The sequence below is a fragment of the Clavelina lepadiformis genome, chromosome 6 (assembly GCF_947623445.1).
Source record: "Clavelina lepadiformis chromosome 6, kaClaLepa1.1, whole genome shotgun sequence".
Classification (NCBI taxonomy): Eukaryota; Metazoa; Chordata; class Ascidiacea; order Aplousobranchia; family Clavelinidae; genus Clavelina; species Clavelina lepadiformis.
The window spans coordinates 6,976,198-6,994,803 of record NC_135245.1 but is presented as its reverse complement, the minus strand read 5'-3'; the positions used below and the strand labels follow the sequence as shown (position 1 = coordinate 6,994,803).

The 18,606-nt window shown below is 37.0% G+C and overlaps 2 protein-coding genes and 1 pseudogene across 6 annotated transcripts; 1 reads left to right on the top strand and 2 right to left on the bottom strand.

Annotated features, from left to right (window-relative positions):
• Positions 1–31: 31 nt before the first annotated feature.
• On the bottom strand, positions 32–9,219 carry LOC143463132 (low-density lipoprotein receptor-related protein 2-like; annotated as a pseudogene). The gene is made up of 29 exons (XR_013118265.1): positions 9,069–9,219; positions 8,746–8,910; positions 8,279–8,437; positions 7,832–7,957; positions 7,650–7,722; positions 7,292–7,405; positions 7,111–7,171; positions 6,815–6,987; positions 6,606–6,724; positions 6,388–6,534; positions 6,145–6,279; positions 5,829–6,033; positions 5,554–5,667; positions 5,177–5,449; positions 4,907–5,025; positions 4,656–4,799; positions 4,339–4,476; positions 4,058–4,201; positions 3,839–3,933; positions 3,649–3,736; positions 3,486–3,582; positions 3,226–3,373; positions 2,964–3,120; positions 2,774–2,886; positions 1,617–1,718; positions 1,288–1,478; positions 1,048–1,188; positions 766–902; positions 32–325 (listed from the first exon to the last, which is right to left on the bottom strand). The product of XR_013118265.1 is annotated as a low-density lipoprotein receptor-related protein 2-like (transcript).
• Positions 9,220–10,592: 1,373 nt separating this feature from the next.
• LOC143463200 (beta-1,4-glucuronyltransferase 1-like) lies at positions 10,593–14,191 on the bottom strand. Of its 2 annotated transcripts, none has more exons than XM_076961608.1 (5): positions 14,031–14,191; positions 12,970–13,676; positions 11,277–11,394; positions 10,989–11,186; positions 10,593–10,856 (listed from the first exon to the last, which is right to left on the bottom strand). In XM_076961608.1, the coding sequence occupies exons 2-5, from the start codon at positions 13,674–13,676 to the stop codon at positions 10,653–10,655; spliced, it is 1,227 nt and encodes a 408-aa protein (XP_076817723.1). In that variant the 5' UTR covers positions 14,031–14,191; the 3' UTR covers positions 10,593–10,652. The 2 variants fall into 2 exon arrangements, with proteins under 2 accessions (XP_076817723.1, XP_076817724.1); XM_076961609.1 differs by having other exon boundaries at positions 10,593–10,812.
• A 1,029-nt stretch (positions 14,192–15,220) lies between these two features.
• Positions 15,221–18,417, top strand: LOC143462349 (thyroid hormone receptor beta-A-like). Of its 3 annotated transcripts, XM_076960480.1 has the most exons (9): positions 15,221–15,554; positions 15,632–15,732; positions 15,863–16,010; positions 16,114–16,304; positions 16,385–16,510; positions 16,693–16,951; positions 17,032–17,156; positions 17,273–17,421; positions 17,580–17,752. In XM_076960480.1, exons 1-9 carry the CDS (start codon positions 15,467–15,469, stop codon positions 17,602–17,604), a joined length of 1,212 nt encoding a protein of 403 aa, XP_076816595.1. In that variant the 5' UTR covers positions 15,221–15,466; the 3' UTR covers positions 17,605–17,752. The 3 variants fall into 3 exon arrangements, with proteins under 3 accessions (XP_076816595.1, XP_076816594.1, XP_076816593.1); XM_076960479.1 differs by having other exon boundaries at positions 16,693–16,858; positions 17,273–18,417; XM_076960478.1 differs by having other exon boundaries at positions 17,273–18,417.
• Positions 18,418–18,606: the final 189 nt, after the last annotated feature.

The window sequence follows — 18,606 nt, the reverse complement described above, 5'->3', positions numbered from 1 at the left end:
TTTAATCTAGGTGGCCAACAAACCACTAGAGTTAAACGATGATAACCATTATAATTGATCAATATTACAAAAGCACAACTTTAACAAAGCAAAATGTTACAAAACTTTAATAGCTAGGCTACTGCTCATTTCAAGTTCAGTGTTTCAAAACCAAGTCAGTTCGTACATAGTTATTACTAGTGGCTATTATTACAATGCAGAATTGTCGTAGATCCACTGTCGAATGGATGCTCCAACACGAGCATAAACTCCTGGTCTCTCAGGATTTCCACATCCATCTCCCCATGAAACAATTCCGGCCAATGACCAAATCTCTAGCTCAGAGCTAAAAAGATAATTAATTAACTGTAAGTGAATTAATGATTAGTGTCTTCAGTTACCCTAAATTATAACTAATTGGATAAAAATTATTAATGATCCACAGCATCGGACGCCATCATAAAGACCAAGAAAAAACATGGTCAAATTATAGGATCAAAACGTGTAGGTTTATAGCTGAAACAAGTTCAAATTTATACCAATTTGACAGAAACGCCAACAGTAAGCAGATTTGGTGGACTTTCGATGGCATTTTGTCTAATTTCTATACATTGACTTTATAACATTCTTTGTTTCTGTTGCGTTCCCCAAAATAACTAAAATCATGCAACTTTCGGCACACCCATTCTCCTAACATACTGTAGCCGCCTATTTTTAACAACGGGCTGCGTAACCAAACTTACGATGAAGTAGTTACTTTCTATTTCATTTTTTGACGCTATATACCTCCAAAGTGCAAATGGCCCGCCCGAATCCCCGTGGCATGCATCTTGAGTAGTCCCTCCACCGGCGCAAAACATTAAGGATGTAATCCTTTCATGAACGCTATTGCAATAGTCCTGTCTTCGAATGGGTAACTTAACCTAAACATGCACTGAAATTATATTCAAAACAATAGTAATACACTAGCATGTCAGTTGACTCTGTGAGTTATAAAAAGTAAACTCAAGTAGGCTATTGCGGCTTTCTTATTTTGATATTCAAGCCATTGAGAACAATTGCTGGTACCTCACGGAGTGATCGGGAAGTTTTCTGTTGAGAAATGAATCCCCACCCAAATACCATCCCAAACTTTACTGCGTTTTTGTCCTTGGGTGGTCTTGGCTTCAGATCCCTGTTGTTGTCATTTGGCAAAGGAATGCAAATAGGCTGTAGATTCAGGAAAAGTTTGCTGTGAAAACCGCAGTGCTATACGTGCATGTTGTTAGCATATCAATTAACTTTAAACGGAACAAATCTGCATTTTACCTTCACGCCTTCTGTAAAAGTAAACGCAGCGTCAACCCTTAAAATGGCGTAATCTGCGTGCAAGGAATCGGGATCGAAATCAGGATACGTGAAAATGGCGCTGACATTGGCGCTTTGCTGATAAGGTTCGATGACGTTTACATCTGCACTAAGTTTCCCCACATATATTCTAATTTCACTCTGCGTAAGAACTGAAAAAAATAAATGATATTAAAGACCTTGTTGTAAAAGAAGAATTAAGCTACTGAGCTTAATTGAGAAATTTTAAAGTGTGTTTTTCAAACGTAATATACCTAAAAGTGCCAAAGAAGCAACAAAATTTTACTCACACAACACACAATGGGCTGCAGTTACAACATGTCGACTAAGCTATCGATGAGACTTGCCCCACAAAACAAACCAGGCTTTACGTAGGTAGGGTCAGATGTTGTCTGTGACAAGGGAAAGAAAATTTTTTATTATTAAGTTGGCAAGAGAGACCGGGATATGTATAATAACGGTTTTTGAAAATAGGCGCTTTCAAGCAAACTATTTGATTGAATTAGACAAAGTAAGTTTTTTAAGAAAATTAGTATATTGATTGTTCATATAATTAATCATTAAAGCAAACACTAAAATTAATTTATTTTTGGCCTGTTTGTGATATTCAATTGAAGAACTTTGATTTTGCTGTTGCAACTTTTGTTGGTGCGTATTAGTCGTACGACGCACAACACCTGTTGGGCAAAATGTAGCATTGTCCAAAAGACAGACAAAAGGGTAGTGCATATATGTTTGTTGCTTCTACGCACGTTTTACAACAAAATTCAAACAAATAACAAAAATGGCGATTCATGGGTCTCTACATAGCATAGGATATTTATCGCCCCGTGTCTGGCCTATACATCAGTTCGTTTAAAAGTTGGGTAATAACTTTGACATGTGTTTGGTCAAATCTTTAAGGGCATTTTTGAGTCCAATTATTTTAAACCGGTTGTAAGAAGTGCAGGTTTTGTTTATATGGCTTTTTTTGAACGCTTTGCGGCAAAACTAGCAACATCATCAGCAACCAGTCTAAGGTTTAAAACTGGGTACAACTTGCGCCAGCAGGCATTTATTCATCACACTTTATTATGTGTGGCGTATAATAATCAGCAGTCGTTATAGCTTTTGTCATTATACCATAAAAGTACGTTTGGTGGTCAATCTAATAACTTTAAAAAGTTTCGTTTAACTCAGACATTGAAAAAGACAAAACAAATATTTCCAAAAATTGCATTTATCCTTTAAAACATAAAAATGATTTTAAAGTTTTACTTTGTACTGTAGTATACCTTTGGATGATTGTAAAACTATATCCATGTTGCATAGTGTCAAATACTTACACCAGTTTATGCAAATTGTTTGTTAAACAAAGGTTTTTGTCTACAAGTTTTCAAGGAAAGTTACCGCTTACCTCTGTAACTTTAAACCCTAATCTCTCCTAAACATCGTGTATCGCATATACCTTATAAAGCATAGCCATAAATGGAGCACCCAAAGGAGCAGTGACGGTTCCCCCGAAAATCCTTGGTTGCTTCTGACGAATGCCGCTGTTGATGCCAATTGCTTTCCCACAGACTGTCCGCAAATAACAGAAAAATCAAAAAAATTATATCCTGGTAAAGAAAACTTGTGCATAAAAAGCTCAAACTTACTCAGACTAGGCGGGGTTTCGACAGTGACGAATGTAGCTGCACTATGTTCAATTCCGTCCAGCAAAAACTGACAATGATACTCCCCAGCAAACAAGTAAGACGAATGGAAAACCATCAGTTTGCGGCCATTTTCCAATGTATTTATTTGGCTTTTTTCCTATATAAAGAACACGCACGCGCTTTACACGAGTTACATCAAGATGAGAGACAAGTCCAAAAGAAGTTGGCCTTAAATCAAATACTAAATCTCATGGGTTTATACCTCAACGATTTCTTTTCTGTTAAGACGCCATATTATAACATGCTCAACGGTAAGTGGTGCTCGACACTCGAGAATGAATAATTCTCCAGTCCTTATTGGTTTATGTGAAATTTGAATCAAAGCGTAAACTTCGTCGCAAGTTTGACCCCTTTAAGAGCAAACGACAGGATAAACGAAACATACTTATACTGTTGTGATTTTAAGTTGACTTACTATTATCAAAGCAAGATAGATAGCCTACGCAAGTGTGACACCTATACCTAAATCCTTGCGCACAATCACATAGGAAGCCTGGGGCGCTCTCCAAAACCGTACAGGTGCCGCCGTTCCTGCAAGGCTGGCCAGTACAGGCGTTAACTGCATTCAACCGAAAGTTACATTAAGTTTTGGTCAAAAGAACTCAAGAAAGCATCTATGTTATACCTTGTAATTCGCAGCTACGACCATCAGTTGCAAGAGAGAATCCTTCGTTACAGGAACATCGAAAAGATCCCAAAGTGTTCTCACAGATCTACAAAGAATTGCAGGAGCAAGGGATTGATATCTACAGAGTTAGTTTCTTAAAATAATCTCACAAAAATTAACTTATCTGTTAGTGCAAGATAAAGCCTACTTGTTCACATGTGTGACTGCCGCTTAAACATTCGTTGGCATCTTCACATCTGGAAAGGTTGCTGCTGAGTTGCATACCATTTCCACAGTCGAAAACTGAAAAAGATTCATTGGTTAAGAAAAGATATCATCAACTGATCACACGACTTAAACCGTTGGTCATGCTAGAGATTAAGAGATGTTGTGATTTAGAAAAAACAATTAAGTTAATCAGTTTCACTTTGATTTCCCGAGATCAATGGTGTTCTGCATTCATCAAAATATGGTTGGAAGAGCGGACACACACAGGCATGGTTTCGTCCACTAGTCTGTGGAAGAGGAACACAGGAATAGCGGCAAACATCTCTTGAGCATTTGCGCTGAGCTATAGGTAATTGCAAAAAATTAAGAAATATAGCAAAATAAATTAACAACATCCCACAGAATAGATAGATGGTATAGGTTTATTCTAAACAAAACTGATACTACTAATAAAGTAAAATTACAACGTAGGCTACTTACTTGGAAGAATATGACCATGTCTAGCTAGTATATCCAAGCCAGTGGGTCTCCTTAAACCGCTAATGATGGTTTCAAAATTAACTCCAAAGGCCTTTTCAGCTTTATTTATCGTACCGAGCTGACGATCAGCCCAGTAAACTATATGCAATAACGTACGTTATGCTTACCTCATGTCAGCATTTACTATTAGAAATTGAAATTACATTTATGTAGCAGTAAGGTGTTTTTTTATCGAGTCTATGTTTATGTATACATTCTTTAACAAATATTTTTTTCGTTTTTATCATTTATCGCTAAATGACAGGAAAAATTCAGACCTGAGTTAAGATGCACTACTACGCCATACGGTTCGGCATTTTCTCCAAGGCTTATCAGAGTCCGCCTGTCAGTGCCATCCGTGTTGCAAGAAGATATAGTTTTTAAAAGCCCATCCGACCAATACAACTTGCCACTGCCACTATCTAAAGTCAAGCTCGACATAAAGATCGTCGCTGCGCTTTTAAATTATATCCGAAAGCTATGGATGTGAGCTGGATCTTTTTAACCTATTTTCTTTGCAATCACTTACCCACAGCGACACCATAAGGGAGAGCTATGTTATTTTCGACAACACTTGTACAAGATTCTCCATTCATCCAACACTTCTCAATTTTAGGCTGATCTCCTGTGTCACTGATGTACATAAACCTGAAAAAAGTTTCAAGTAATTAGAAACAAACAAACAAACAAATAATGAAAAAATCGTTAATGCTTTCCATCTTCCTGTAATGACCAATTAATATACGTTACTTTATGAGTTAGTGAGAAGTTGTATTTGCTTTATAGAATAGACTCTTACCCATTTTCGGGATCTAAAGCAATTGCTTGAGGGTGGTATGAAGAACTTCTACTAATCACACGAATATAATGCCGACGATTCAACGACAGAGTGATGCTCCTTGCAATGTCAATAAAATAAACTGAATTTAATTGTCCGTCAGTCCAAAATAGATTGCCATGAAGCCAATCAACTGCTAAGCCATTGGCCTGTCGTAAGAAGGTGGAAAATCTTGAGCCCTGCATGAGTGTTTCAACTTCAGTTCCTTCTTCAACATCTTTTAAAACAGGTTTTCTGAAAACAAAAAGTCAGAAAGCGATAAATCTTTGGAGAAGGTTTTCAAAAAACTCGACTATTGGTGCTGGGTAAAATGTTAACTTCAAAATTACAAAAAATACCTGTTAATCACCCTTTCAGCAATATTTGACCAATAAATGTAAAAATTACGCGGATCTAAAACAACACTTCTCGGGTCGTTTTGTGATGCTGCAAGAACAGATTTTGTATAAGATCTGTAAATATGAAATGAAAAACAAACAATTATTTTAGAATAGAACTGGCCGACCTGTTATCGAAATTCAAACAAAATTTTCATCACTTTTAGTGAATAAAGTGAGGTACTAATAGATTATATGTCGAGAATATATAAAAGTCATAATAGGTATATGCATACCTTCCAGTTGGATCGTACATCAATTGCGTAACGTTAGAATCATCAAATGTGATCAAGTTCAGAAGAGAACTATTTTCAGTTTCATTAACACAACGGGATCTGTCAGCAATCAATGGCACTAACCCGTTTGGACACTCACAACGAAATCCTCCAGGGGCGGCAAGGCATAAATGATGGCAAGTATTGTGCAGACAACGACTGGTTGCTGAAAGAAATATACCCAATATCGTGCATATAAGTTTGTTATAGACTATTCTTTTTTAGCTTATTACAGTTTCCTGTAATTGGTAAGACTTGCATATTCTGTACAGCTTACGGAATGGTTGTTGTTCAAGATCTAGTGTCACGACACCAGAGGGTCTTTCTAAACCGGCCGCTAGAATATGCAGATTCACTCCAGATGTTTTATCTACACTTTGCAGTCTTAGCTTACCGCGGTCGGTCCAAAACACTAAATAAATTTACAAGATAACTTCATATGCACTGCACTTCATAAGAAAAGCATTCAGGTTAATGTTTGTTGTAAAATGTCATACTTGCCATAATACCATTATTTCACCTCTATTTCGGGAAATTGCTAGTCCAAAAGGGTGGTTTATATATTTTTTAGAAGTGACGAGGTTTCTTCGGTCACTTCCATCGATTCGGCAAGAGCTAATCGTTTGGTATTTTCCATCTACCCAATAAAGCCTTTGCTCCTGCATGTCTACAGATCACTTGATTAGGAGCTACTGAATTTCAGCAGCTTAATTCATAGTGATATAATGGACAACTTACCGAAAGCCAATCCATTTGGCCACGTTACATTTTGAGTGACAATAGCAACACAATTATCTTCCGACATAAAACACCTTTCGATTTTTGGCGAATCTCCCCAGTCGCTAATATACATATATCTGCAAAAATAAAACCATCCTACATATGACAACACTACAATAATTGAAGTGAAAATGCCGCAGGCAAAATTACTTTCAAATTTACCACACCCGCTGATTGGATCTAGCGCAATTGCCCGAGGCAGGTAATCTTGCTCTCGTTTTATCAGTGTTTTTAGATGTGTTCCTGAAGGTTTCGAGACCAAGATACCGGGAAGACCAACATCAATGCAGTAAAGATTTTCATGCAACCAATCTATGGCGATTCCTTCTGGGAGGTTAATCTATATTTATAACCAATTAAGTATCGTAAGCACTTCATAAAGTTACTATTTTGGGTTAGTTTCATTTTGCATACGCCATCTAAAACTAAACAAAAGGTTGCCTTTGCTATATGAAAATCGTACCTTGCTTTCGTCGTGGACAATGACGGGGTCAGTCAAAAGCGATGTTCCTCTTAGACTTGCTCTGGGAAGTGAAACAGTGAAATTTGTTTGTATATTAATTTCTTACTTCAATTGAATTACCATGATAAGTGAAAAAATTGAGGAAACGTTATGCACAAGAAATAAACAAACAAACACAAACCTATACACGTTATGTTGGACTGAATCGCTAAGATAAACAACTCTTCTTCTTATGTCCACGTCAAGAGCTATGATATTTTCGAAGCCACTTTTTAACGTGAGCGATTCATAACGTCTACAAAGTAATTTTAGGTTTACGCAGAATGCTGTGAGTCACGAGTCAGTTATACAGTCGGTATCGGAGTGTAACTAGCACCACGGGAGCAGCCGCTGGTTCAGAATATTTTTACCTGAGGCTGTTTTCATTTGCCGCAAAAGTGAACTTAACTGTTCCAAATAATTTAATGATCAATAACATTCGCTAATCACATCGATCATTTTCTCTTTAGATGTCAATAGCAATACTAATGATGAAAAACCTGATTGAATCTTTGATTTGAACTTTGCTGGGTTCCGAATAGATAATGGTGGGTGGTCGATCGAGCAGAGTAGCTGTTGGAGCGCGACAACAAAACATGTCACAAAAAACTATACCATGACCTATAACTAATTCTAATTTACAGCAACAATACATCTAAGGCAATTTTTCAGTTCATTACACCTGTGGGTTGAAAGCCTTTTACTGTCACTGTTCTTGTTTTAGATATCACCCCGTTCTTGGAAGAACCTCGAAAGCGCAAAAACGAGGAAGGTAGTAATCGTACATTTGCCGCCCCTCCTGTTGATGCTGTAAAGTGAAATGATAGAATGCTATATGTAAAGAGTCCTTTTGTAATTTATTTAAAAAATCCAACTTTCCCAAACGTGGCATTTTTTTCAATTATGCATAACACTATACTTTTATTTACTCGGCCCCTTATTTACCCAAGTAAGCCTATTATAGACAATAAGATTTAAAAACATTTTTGATGATTATTTTTAAAAAGCCTTAAAAACATGCTAAGATAGTTACGCATTTTTAACTAATGTCTGTATTACACGTTGTATTAACAGCCGCCATAGGCTCTTCAATTAGCAAGCAAACAACGCACAACGGTTGTGTTGTTACCTTCAATCGTGCCAGCGTGAATGGCAGCGGCGCAAACGTGTGAATCGATTGTGTAAGAAGGTCCACCCCATAACCTTCTGGTTACTCTGGAGCAGGAAGTAGGACAGTCAATAGTAAACGGGATACCCAGTTCTGCCTTGATGTAGCACAATGGATCTCCTGCATGAAGTCATACAAGGTGTTACGAATGTATATTTTGTTAGACAGTGTGAAATTAATTGTTCCTTATAACGGTAGTTCAGTCTTGGCGAATCATTTATTGAAACTTGTTTGTAAGTATCGCAAACGAAAAACTCTTTAGGTTAATCATATTTCAAATCACAACTAAATTAAAGCGCTTAGAGTACCAAGTACCAATCGCGCCGCATTTCATTCAGTTCGAAAAATATTTCAGAATACAGCACTACGAGATATTGGAAAATTGCTATCATTGCATTTCATTACATTGCATTCCACTATATCATCACCTGCGCATTGTACACATGACTTGATTGAAATGCTTCCACTTGCATAAAACTTCACCGGGCAAACCAGTCTTGAAGAGCCGTCAAGGCTCACGCACTCAGTCGAGGCCTTCCCATCAAAACTAAAGGGAAGTTTGCAACGTTCACCCTCTTGACTGCATTTCTTGTCTATAATGCAATTTGTCTTTCTTCATTCCGTAAACGTTATCGTTAGTTAAGCGCTTGCTTACCAGCAAATGTTATCTCAATGTAAGTAAACTATCGTTTATCATTGAATATTTTTATCAATAGAGAACTTAATTATTGATATACTCACGCAAACTTACCAAGTCCTATGCAAGACTCGATACTTAAAAACGCGAGTACAACAACAGCCCACAACATCATTTGCCTACTTTAATTTGTCTGACACACAAATAATGTCTTACTCAATTACTAATGCATTCATAGCTTTTCTGTTTTATGCCGTTTACATTACTTGGCTTGACAACCTTTCGAGCGTTAATTTTACTTTTTTTTGCTTCTCAGAAATGTCTTTAGGCTATTATCGTCACAAATCCATCAAACACAGACGTGAAAAAAATCACGAAAAACTAGAAATCAGCTCTGAAGCTTTTGCTGTGTGTCATAACTCCGCACATGTCTTATTAAGCTAAATTACATACAGATGTTGCTTCAAAGTTGGGGATAGCCAATGTCAGTTGGTTATTTGCAATTGGAAAGTCCCAATATGTCGTTTCTCGATTTGCATTTCATAAGGAATTCCCGATTTGGCAGCTATACATGGACAAAACGTGCAAATTACTTTTGAACCTACCGACAGAATGCAGATGAAATAAAACTGTAATTACACAATGTTTTTATATTTAAATTTCATATCAAAAGTATACAAATCAGTGCAAATGAGCTCGATTAGTTCACAAGTGGTGTGTTAGGACTTCGGCGGTATAGGCGCCTAATTCTCTATAGATAGTGTGCATGGGCATACTCACACTTTTAAAATCATCACTTTTATGAATTTGAATTTGTCAATAATAGAATTTATGAATTTAAAATCGAATTTATAACACTCTGTATGATCATATAGTACGATAAAAAAATTTAAAATACCAAACTAAAAACGTTAAAATTATTAACGCCACAAGCAACTTTTAAAGAAAGATAATTAATGCGATGTTACATATGAAATAACAGAATTAGCACGGGACACGCACAAAATGCTTAATTACGCACCTAACCTCGTCACGGAATGTTGAAAGAATGTTATTAGCTGCTCAAGAGATAAATTAAAAGTAAGACCTAAATATACCAACTAAAGGTAAACCTGTATTCTTATAAAACCGTTTTTTTTTAAATAAGTGGTTAAAAGAAAATAAAAGCCTGTAAACACTTTGACCTAACAATCAGCCAGAAAGCTGAAGTTTAGCGAAAAAGCTTCCCACAGACGCCTTTCCATGTTCATCTGTTGTTGAAGTTTAAAGTTTAGGCGAATTAAACTTAGGTAGAAGAAAGATACCACTATATATTTTTATTCTTATAACTTAAAAGGATGCTCATAAACTGTCAAAAGCATGCGAAGCGTTATAGCTTAAGTTTGTATCCATCCAATTAAGTTTTCAGAAATACACACTGTGACTTATTTCCAGAGAAAGATGGGGCCCAAATTCGTCAAAATTCCTATTCAAGTGCGCCACCTGATGATCAAATGAAAACCGGTCATAATTTCGTCATTCATATACGGCAAACGTTGGCATTGTTCGAGGGCTTGCAGCCGCTTCACAAAGATCTTGGTGCGAGCAAATGAATTGGGTTAACACGTGCAATGGTGATAAATAAAAATGAATAAACAACCAGGTAGATATATTTTTAATGATTGAAAATTGTGTGCAGCTGAAGAACGGTTTCGCATGTCAGTGGTAGCATTTGCTGTACTTACTACCAACGTAATTATATTTTCCTAATACTTTAATAAATTTGCTATAAAAGTTTGTTCTTTGTTCTTTTCTGCTTCTTTCGTTCTGGGACATGGTTGCTTTGTTTCTGTATCCGTGGTGAAGCAAGAATTCGTCGCTTAAAACGTGAAATTTGAAGCCGTTAGCTTGTAATTCGCACATCTATAAACATATGCTGATGATAAAATTAGCTAAACCTTGCTAAATTTGAACACCAGCTAACGTAATAACCACGTGTAAACTATTCACACCATCTGCACTCTGCAGAACAGTAGTTCTACTTCAGGCTCTCACATGCACGAGTCTGTCATGGCCGTATGACGTAATCCTTTCGTCCAAATGCGGTCGCTTTCGAACGGAGACAAAGTACGGCTCCCACTCTCTTATATTCCTAACAGTATACGACGTATGCAACGCAGTAATGTTTGTGCTTGATGAGGATCGAAACCAAAGCTCGTGGTTGGTTGCTTTATGGCACTGGGGGCAAAGTTCCTGAAATGCAACCAATTAAGCAGAGCGGTAACAGAAAATGATCAACTATACGCAACACAGCTGTTGTACGTAAAACTTGTAACACGTTACCTGCATGTAAGGCCTCGCTTGCCTTTTCTCAAAAGCTGAAAATAAATCTGTTTTGTTACGTATGGGACCGGCTTCATGGCGAACTTCAAACACAGGTAGAATGTACAAGTCTTTCTGGCTGCAAATTCGACAAAACTCTTGATAAGTTCGTCACGTGATTTCATTCAAAACTATAAGGATCAGAGAAACTGGTCTAATAGCAACGAGTGGTATGATGTCTAGGTTTTAATAACGAACAGCTTAGCAGCTAAGTGATGCACAGGTGAAAGTGAAACACAATAGAAGAAAAATTACGTAATTCAATCAAGCGGTTGAGTTAAAAACTCCATCCAGCTGAAATTTATGACTATTCATTTCAAAACCAGCCAGATAAAACTTCAAAAATAATTCTATTGTAACGATTCACACAGAAAGTGTTTGTCCCACTGCCCCACAAGTGGAGTGCAGTGGAACAACCCATGAGGTAAGGCATAATGAATAAACTTAATAAAAAGTCATAAAAAACAGAGCTATATGTCACTAATGAGTGTTTGTTTCCTGAAAGTAGTACGTAAAAACTGTCCAATCTTGTAGCCATCGATACAGCAAATCTACCCTGCAGCCCAAACTGCCACCACCCAACGCTGTAACATTCGAAATTGAATAAACTGGGTCGGCAAACGTAATAATCGCGCTATACAAACAGATATATAGAGTACTGTGTATAAAGATATTTAAAGAATTACCACAACTGTGTGGTAGGAATGCTTACAACGTGCGCGTTTCGATTATTTTGATGAAACGATTAAGAATGAACCCAAGGATTGGTCGCATTTTTGTTATTACATTCTATCATTATTTCTTGAAGAATGGATAAACCACTTTTTAACCTTTGCGCATTGGCTGGCAACACCATAAAAGTGGACTTTAATAAAGCAAGATGAGACGCGCACAACTATATACCTCAAACATGAATTTCATATCTTTGAAACTTTACCTACAGTCCAAAACCCCAAATGTAATCTCGCTATTAGTTCAACATTCACTTTTAAAGAAAACACGCTGCAAGATACTTCATAAACGAAAGTCAAAAATGCGGTAATTTTATTGTCGTTTTCATTTAAACTTCTAGTGAAACCCGTTTAGAAGAAATACTCAAATACTTGGCAGGACAAAAAAAAGTTACACCCATAGAAACACCAACCCTAAACTACAAACACTACCGTATACTAATTGTATATTCAAAAATACACGATTTTACGAGGGTTGTAGAATTCTTTCCTTCTAATTTCTTCACTCCAAATCGACAGTGTTCGTATTGATTACCTTGGGCGTTTTATGTAAGGTAAGCGCATCACTTATAATGTAGTTATTGTTACAGTTACCCCGTTTATAAGGATGTTTGGAAGATGTTAGAAAGGTTCTAGGCTTTGGGCAATAGTTGTAAATACAGTAATACAGTATACAGTTTTAGTAGTAGGCAATAGCTGTATAGTTGTGTCCAAAATACTTTAAAATATAATGATCATTTGTACCCCTTGGGTTATTATTCACCAGTTTTTCCTGCATTTCTCAAAACTCTTACAAGAAATGTTAAATCATCGATAGTTAATGTGGAAAAGAAATTTACAAAAACATTCGTTAGACAACAGCGATTCTGCAATCTGCATTCTGTACGTACATAGACATCATAGCATGAAAGAATTTCACTTACCGTGCCTGATATTGGTTGTTTGTTTGGGTTCTCAACTTCAAAAACTCTAGCAAACGATCGCGAAGGTGTCCAGTTGGTTTCAGATCGGCATCGATATGCAGGACGTGACTGGTGATCACTCCTTTATGTGCGACGTTACGCATGACGTTATGTGGATAGGGAATCGACTTTTCGGCCGCGTCAGTTTTCACTTTTCGTCTCAAACGCCTTATAATGTCTTTGCATGAAAGATACACGAAAGAACCGATATTGGACGTGTTTCCTTTAGCCGTTGTTGGGTACACTATATGGAACGAAGTGGTTTTTCGTATGGATGTCCAGCACAGCCTCAAGCCGTCGATTGCGTCGTCTAAGAAGCTTGCGTCTTGAGCTGGTGCAAATACTGACATTGAAATAGGGCCGCGCCATACTCGGGTAATCTCTATAAGCCGGTGAAGCCGATCGACACTTCCATGCAAGACTAATGTAACATCGTATGGATTCCAGTTCTCATTTCCGAAGCCCTCGGATTTGTAAAAGTAATGAATACCGTAACGACTGCCTTGTGTGTACTCTGACGCCGCCGGCAAAACTCTTTCCGCTTTGCCTGGTTTTATTGTGTCTTCACTTGTCGCTTCGTAAAGAAACATGTTTTCGAGGCAAAAGCGAACTAGCTGAGATCCGATGAGAAAGCAGATGATGAATCCCGCCTTTCTTGTCCTTGACATCTGGAATTTTTTTTAAATGACGGGGTTAACTGAATGTGTATATTACTTGTAAAATCTAACCTCTAACTTTTACACATTAGTTTACACACGACTCTGATTTTCTCTAATATTTCTTAAATTTGACTTGTTTTTGCGGTAACCGACCTTCCATACTTGCTTTACTGTATCGTACAAACAGCCTAAGTTCGTAAAAAGCATGTTCCATGACATGGTTATCGGTCTGCCGTTTACCTATTTACCATTCTCAAAAATCATGATTTAATGGAGGCTTTACTCCATTTATAGAGAGACATCAATAGGTCGTTATCGATTCGAAGCACACATAACAGTAGGTATAAACAGTGAAAATTATACTTCTTTAAATCCGCGTGTCCACAAAGTAGCATTTTCTTGCTGTTCGATGAAATTCTGTCACGAAAACTGTCACCGTAAAAAATACGGTTGTCTGTTCCCCGTTTACAACTGCTCAGACAACAAAAGTCATGCGATGTAGTCACACTGAAAAAATAACGGTTTGCCTCGAGCAATACAACGTTCTAAATCTCGGTTGGACTTCGCATTACGAATATAACAAGTTGCGTCATCGCAATATAACGTTCAATCCAATGAATGTACTACAAATGCATAAAAATTGTTTACAAAGATGATTTTCAACTGTATATTTCAGATTAAATTATTAACATCAACATTTAAGAAAATTTAAGTTTGATTTTTTTACAGCTAAAAAGAATGATAAGTAAAAACGTGTAAATTTACTTGACTTTAAAACAAAACGAAAACACTTTAGGAAAAAGAAGTGCAATCATGTATCTTTTTCAAGTGTTTGTTTGTTAGTTTAAAGTAGTTGACGTAAGTGTAATTTAACTCACCGTTCGTCCAAGACAGTTCCTGAACACACATCAAACTTAATGTTATTCAGGTCAATCGAACTGTGTCAAACGAGTCCAAAAGATCGAAAGCCCGATAAAAAGGTTGTCGTCAAGCATCGGTACCGGCCCAGCCTGGTTGCACCTGAACATTGACTGAGCAAAACAAACATATTTATTTTGTTTATTCTTCTAGGAACCCTTATTTGTTTATAGAAATACCTTACATTAAATTTTCGTTAGATATATGCATGTAACGGGTAACAAAGTTTTCTATCATAATAAATTTTACAAGCAAACTAAAATCTTAACAGCAACGCCGTTTTTGTACCTTAAAATATTCTGTTGCATAAGACGATAAACCTGCTTTTGGGCAAAATGATACATTTGAACAAATACTTGGACGAATGTCAGAATTCCAGCGTATGTATTATATTATTGGTCTATCCTTGCACTTTTTATCTACGTATGAATTAACGCAACAGGAGTTTAGCCATATTAGATTACAAGGACCTCGAATTTGTGAACTCCTGATTTTATCAAAACGTCTATGGCCGATCTATCTAGGTAAGTGGGGTATTACACTCAGCAAAAAAATACGGTTTTCAGGACGCAGACAAAAGAACTATCAGGCCGCGCTAGAATTTAGAAATTTAATGGAAACGAGAAAAAGTTTGTTGTGTAAGCAGATGCAAGCATCCTGGTACATTCTGTGAGGTTACAAAGGGAAAACTACATGAAAATATCGCAGATTGTTTGATCATGAAGTCGTGTTTAAACAGATCACGTTCGAATTAGCCTAGCGGCAGGTTTAATTGCATCGTTTTTTGTATAACTTGAAGTGGTTTTATCGATAGAAAATGAAACGTATTAACAGCCAAATATGATCGATACAGTGGTTCGTAAGTAAAACAAATCTTGGAAATGGAACAGAGGTTGCCTCTCACTTTGCCATACCCACATCAGGCCAAAAAGCAAATAAAAAAGTTGAAAGTGAAAAAATCTATGAAAGGTGAAGCTTTTAATTTTATGCTCATTTGCTGTTATGTAAATCATTTCATTTGTAATCTCTTGGTTTTTAATTCGAAGGGTATATCCCCAGTTACCTTGATGGAAACGAGCTGTGCGTAGTTTGCGGCGATAAAGCAACGGGTTATCATTATCGTTGCATCACATGTGAAGGGTGTAAGGTATAGACGGTGCTAGACGTTTCCCATTAGTCTATTGTTCATACAATACCCCTTATTCATGGCATTCCATCATCATGAACAAATTAGAAAAGTGTATGTTTTTATTTTCATATCTTTTTGGACCAATCAGGGCTTCTTTCGACGGACTGTCCAGAAGAATTTACACCTAAATTATCATTGTAAAAATGATGAAAAATGTGTGATTAACAAACTCTCAAGAAATCAATGCCAATTGTGCCGCTACAAAAAGTGTCTGGAAATTGGTATGGCGACAGAACGTAAGTGCCATGCATTTCAAGACTTATATAACGTATTTTCTTTGAAAAATCTCCAGAAATAAACCATTAATAATTTTTACCCATCTTTTCCTCTTCATCATAGTTGTCCTTGACGAAGATAAAAGAATAGCCAAGAGGAGGCTAATTGAACACAATCGAGAAGTGAGACGACACAAAGAATTAAGCCTTGCTCTTCCTACTTTTCCTGCAATTTTGACGTTGACGAATGAGGAGGACAAAAGACTTCTTTACGACATTGAAACGGCGTACACAAACGCTTTGGCCTCGGTTAAGGTAACCACAAAAATTTTTTCAGTTACTATCTACTAGGACTGACAGCAACTTTGTTTCACCACAAGTTTTACATACTTTAGGAAACCCATGAAAGGTTGCAGCACGACAAAAATCTTACTTGTTGCGAGCGATTTACTGTTTCTTTGACAAGTGCAATCGTTGGAGTTGTAGATTTTGCAAAAAATATGCCTCTATTTAAAAAGCAGGTAAAAGAACGTATATAGGCCTAGATGTTGCTGGTAAATGCTTTGGCAAACAATCGTTATATATCTCTGGTATTGTTTTACGGTCTACACTATCTAACAAGTTTGAGGTGTCCCTTAAATAGTTAAAGCAACATCCCAGAAAGTCAATAAAGATCTACATTGTTTACCTCTTTTAATTCCAGATTTCTATAGAAGACCAAGTTGTAATTTTGAGAGGCTGCTGTTTGGAAGCAATTGTGTTACGAGCAGCTATGACGTACAATAGATCTTGCGCAACACTTACTTTGTTTCCTGCCGCGACCGTGACGCGATCTCAATTAAGCAGAACCAGACTGGACTCTTTTGCTGGTGATCTCTTTGCACTTGCACACGAGATGTCGTCCTTGTCATTATTTCCAATGTACCCCGCCTTGCTCGAGGCCGCTTTGATATTTTGTGCCGGTAGATTGTCTGCACTTTACTCCATACGAGTGTTAACTCAAATTTCAATTCTTAACTTTAGTTTTTTCAATATTTTATAGATCGCCCTGATATTGCTCAACCCAAAAAGGTCAGAAAATCACAGAAAACAATTATGCGATGTATAAAAAACTACATCCATCTGCAAACAAAGGAGGACATTCAAATTTATGAAATCTTGCCCAAGGTGAGAGCAATTCAAAATGTTACAGATGTAACACAGAGCAAACTTAAAACAACCGATAAGCCATATTGCAGCAACATTTAATAACAACAAAGTTATAATTTGAATCTTGTAAACAGCTACAAAGCCTTCGCTCTATCAGTGATAAATTGGCCAAAGCAATCATGAACATGAAGCTAAATAATCCGGAAGAATTGGCTCACTTATATGATTCGACTCTTGAGCTCAGTCAAAGCAAAACCAACGGCTACACAGAAGAAATTAATCGGTGCTTATTATACAAACCCATGGATGGAGAAAATCTACTCATCAAAGCGCATGAATACGACGAACCATGCGTCACCGCCGAAAATCAAAGTTATTTTCATCACGATGATGACATTTCGCAATGTCGATTCGATAACATGAGCAATTTTTCATTTACAGAAGACCCGTTCTATTCAGTCCTTGACCTTTCAGCAAAGAGTACGTCTGTCAAAGATTCACAAATTTCTCCAGATTTTGTGAGGAATTTCTACACATTTACACGGCAAGAAAATGTTCAGCAATTGATACCCGAATTCCCAAAATTTCTCTTTGATGATTTGACCAATGCTAGAAAATTTATTTTGACTGAACCATTGGGAAGTCTAGCAAGTCTGAAAACCAACTCAGCTGATTCTCTTCACAAGCCGTTGGAGCACAAATCCAAATGTTCTCACGCAAGCTTCTGCGAAGCTCTAAATCTTTCCACTGGTGACTCTCGTGAACCAAGAAGGTCTCTTCCAAAGAGCACAGGCAAGGATTTGATCAACCTTCCATATGTAGCTGGTTATCATTTTGGGGGTTACTGCAATGCCGTTATGTGCAATGTCAATCTAACTAAACGTAGCCACCAAAGCAAGATAGACGAAGAATAAATCATTTGCTGGATAATTACGCCATAATTATTTTACAACGACCTTTGCATGTATAGGGAAAATGTAGATACTTTAGAATTTCGCTTGTTTTGGTCTGTTGTCTGTCTTTTTTTATCGTGTGCAAAAGAAAACGAGTGAAGCGAATACTCATGCCCATCATCAGGCATACCTTGCCAAAATGCAGCCATCCGTTCTCAGGGATTATCAAGCTTTCAACGCTTTTAGACGTCGGCCTACCTTTTTTTGTATAACGCAACGATTTTATGATTTTTCACTCGCATTACTTCTTCATGTATGTTATGTAGCTTTGTAAACAAACTCATTATATACAGAACGCGTATAATACAGAGCTGGAATGACTGAAATTAGTGTCTTCACTTGAGTTATTCTTTGCAGAGGCTTGGCTTGAGTCTCTTTCTAAAAATTTACATTCTAGACTGGATTTCAGTAAATATTTCAAGATTTGTCTTGACTGATAACGTTTCAGATAACGTTTCAGCATGAAAAAAACGGCATTTCAGAGGTAAAAGGATTTTTTGTTTTTTGTCTAAACA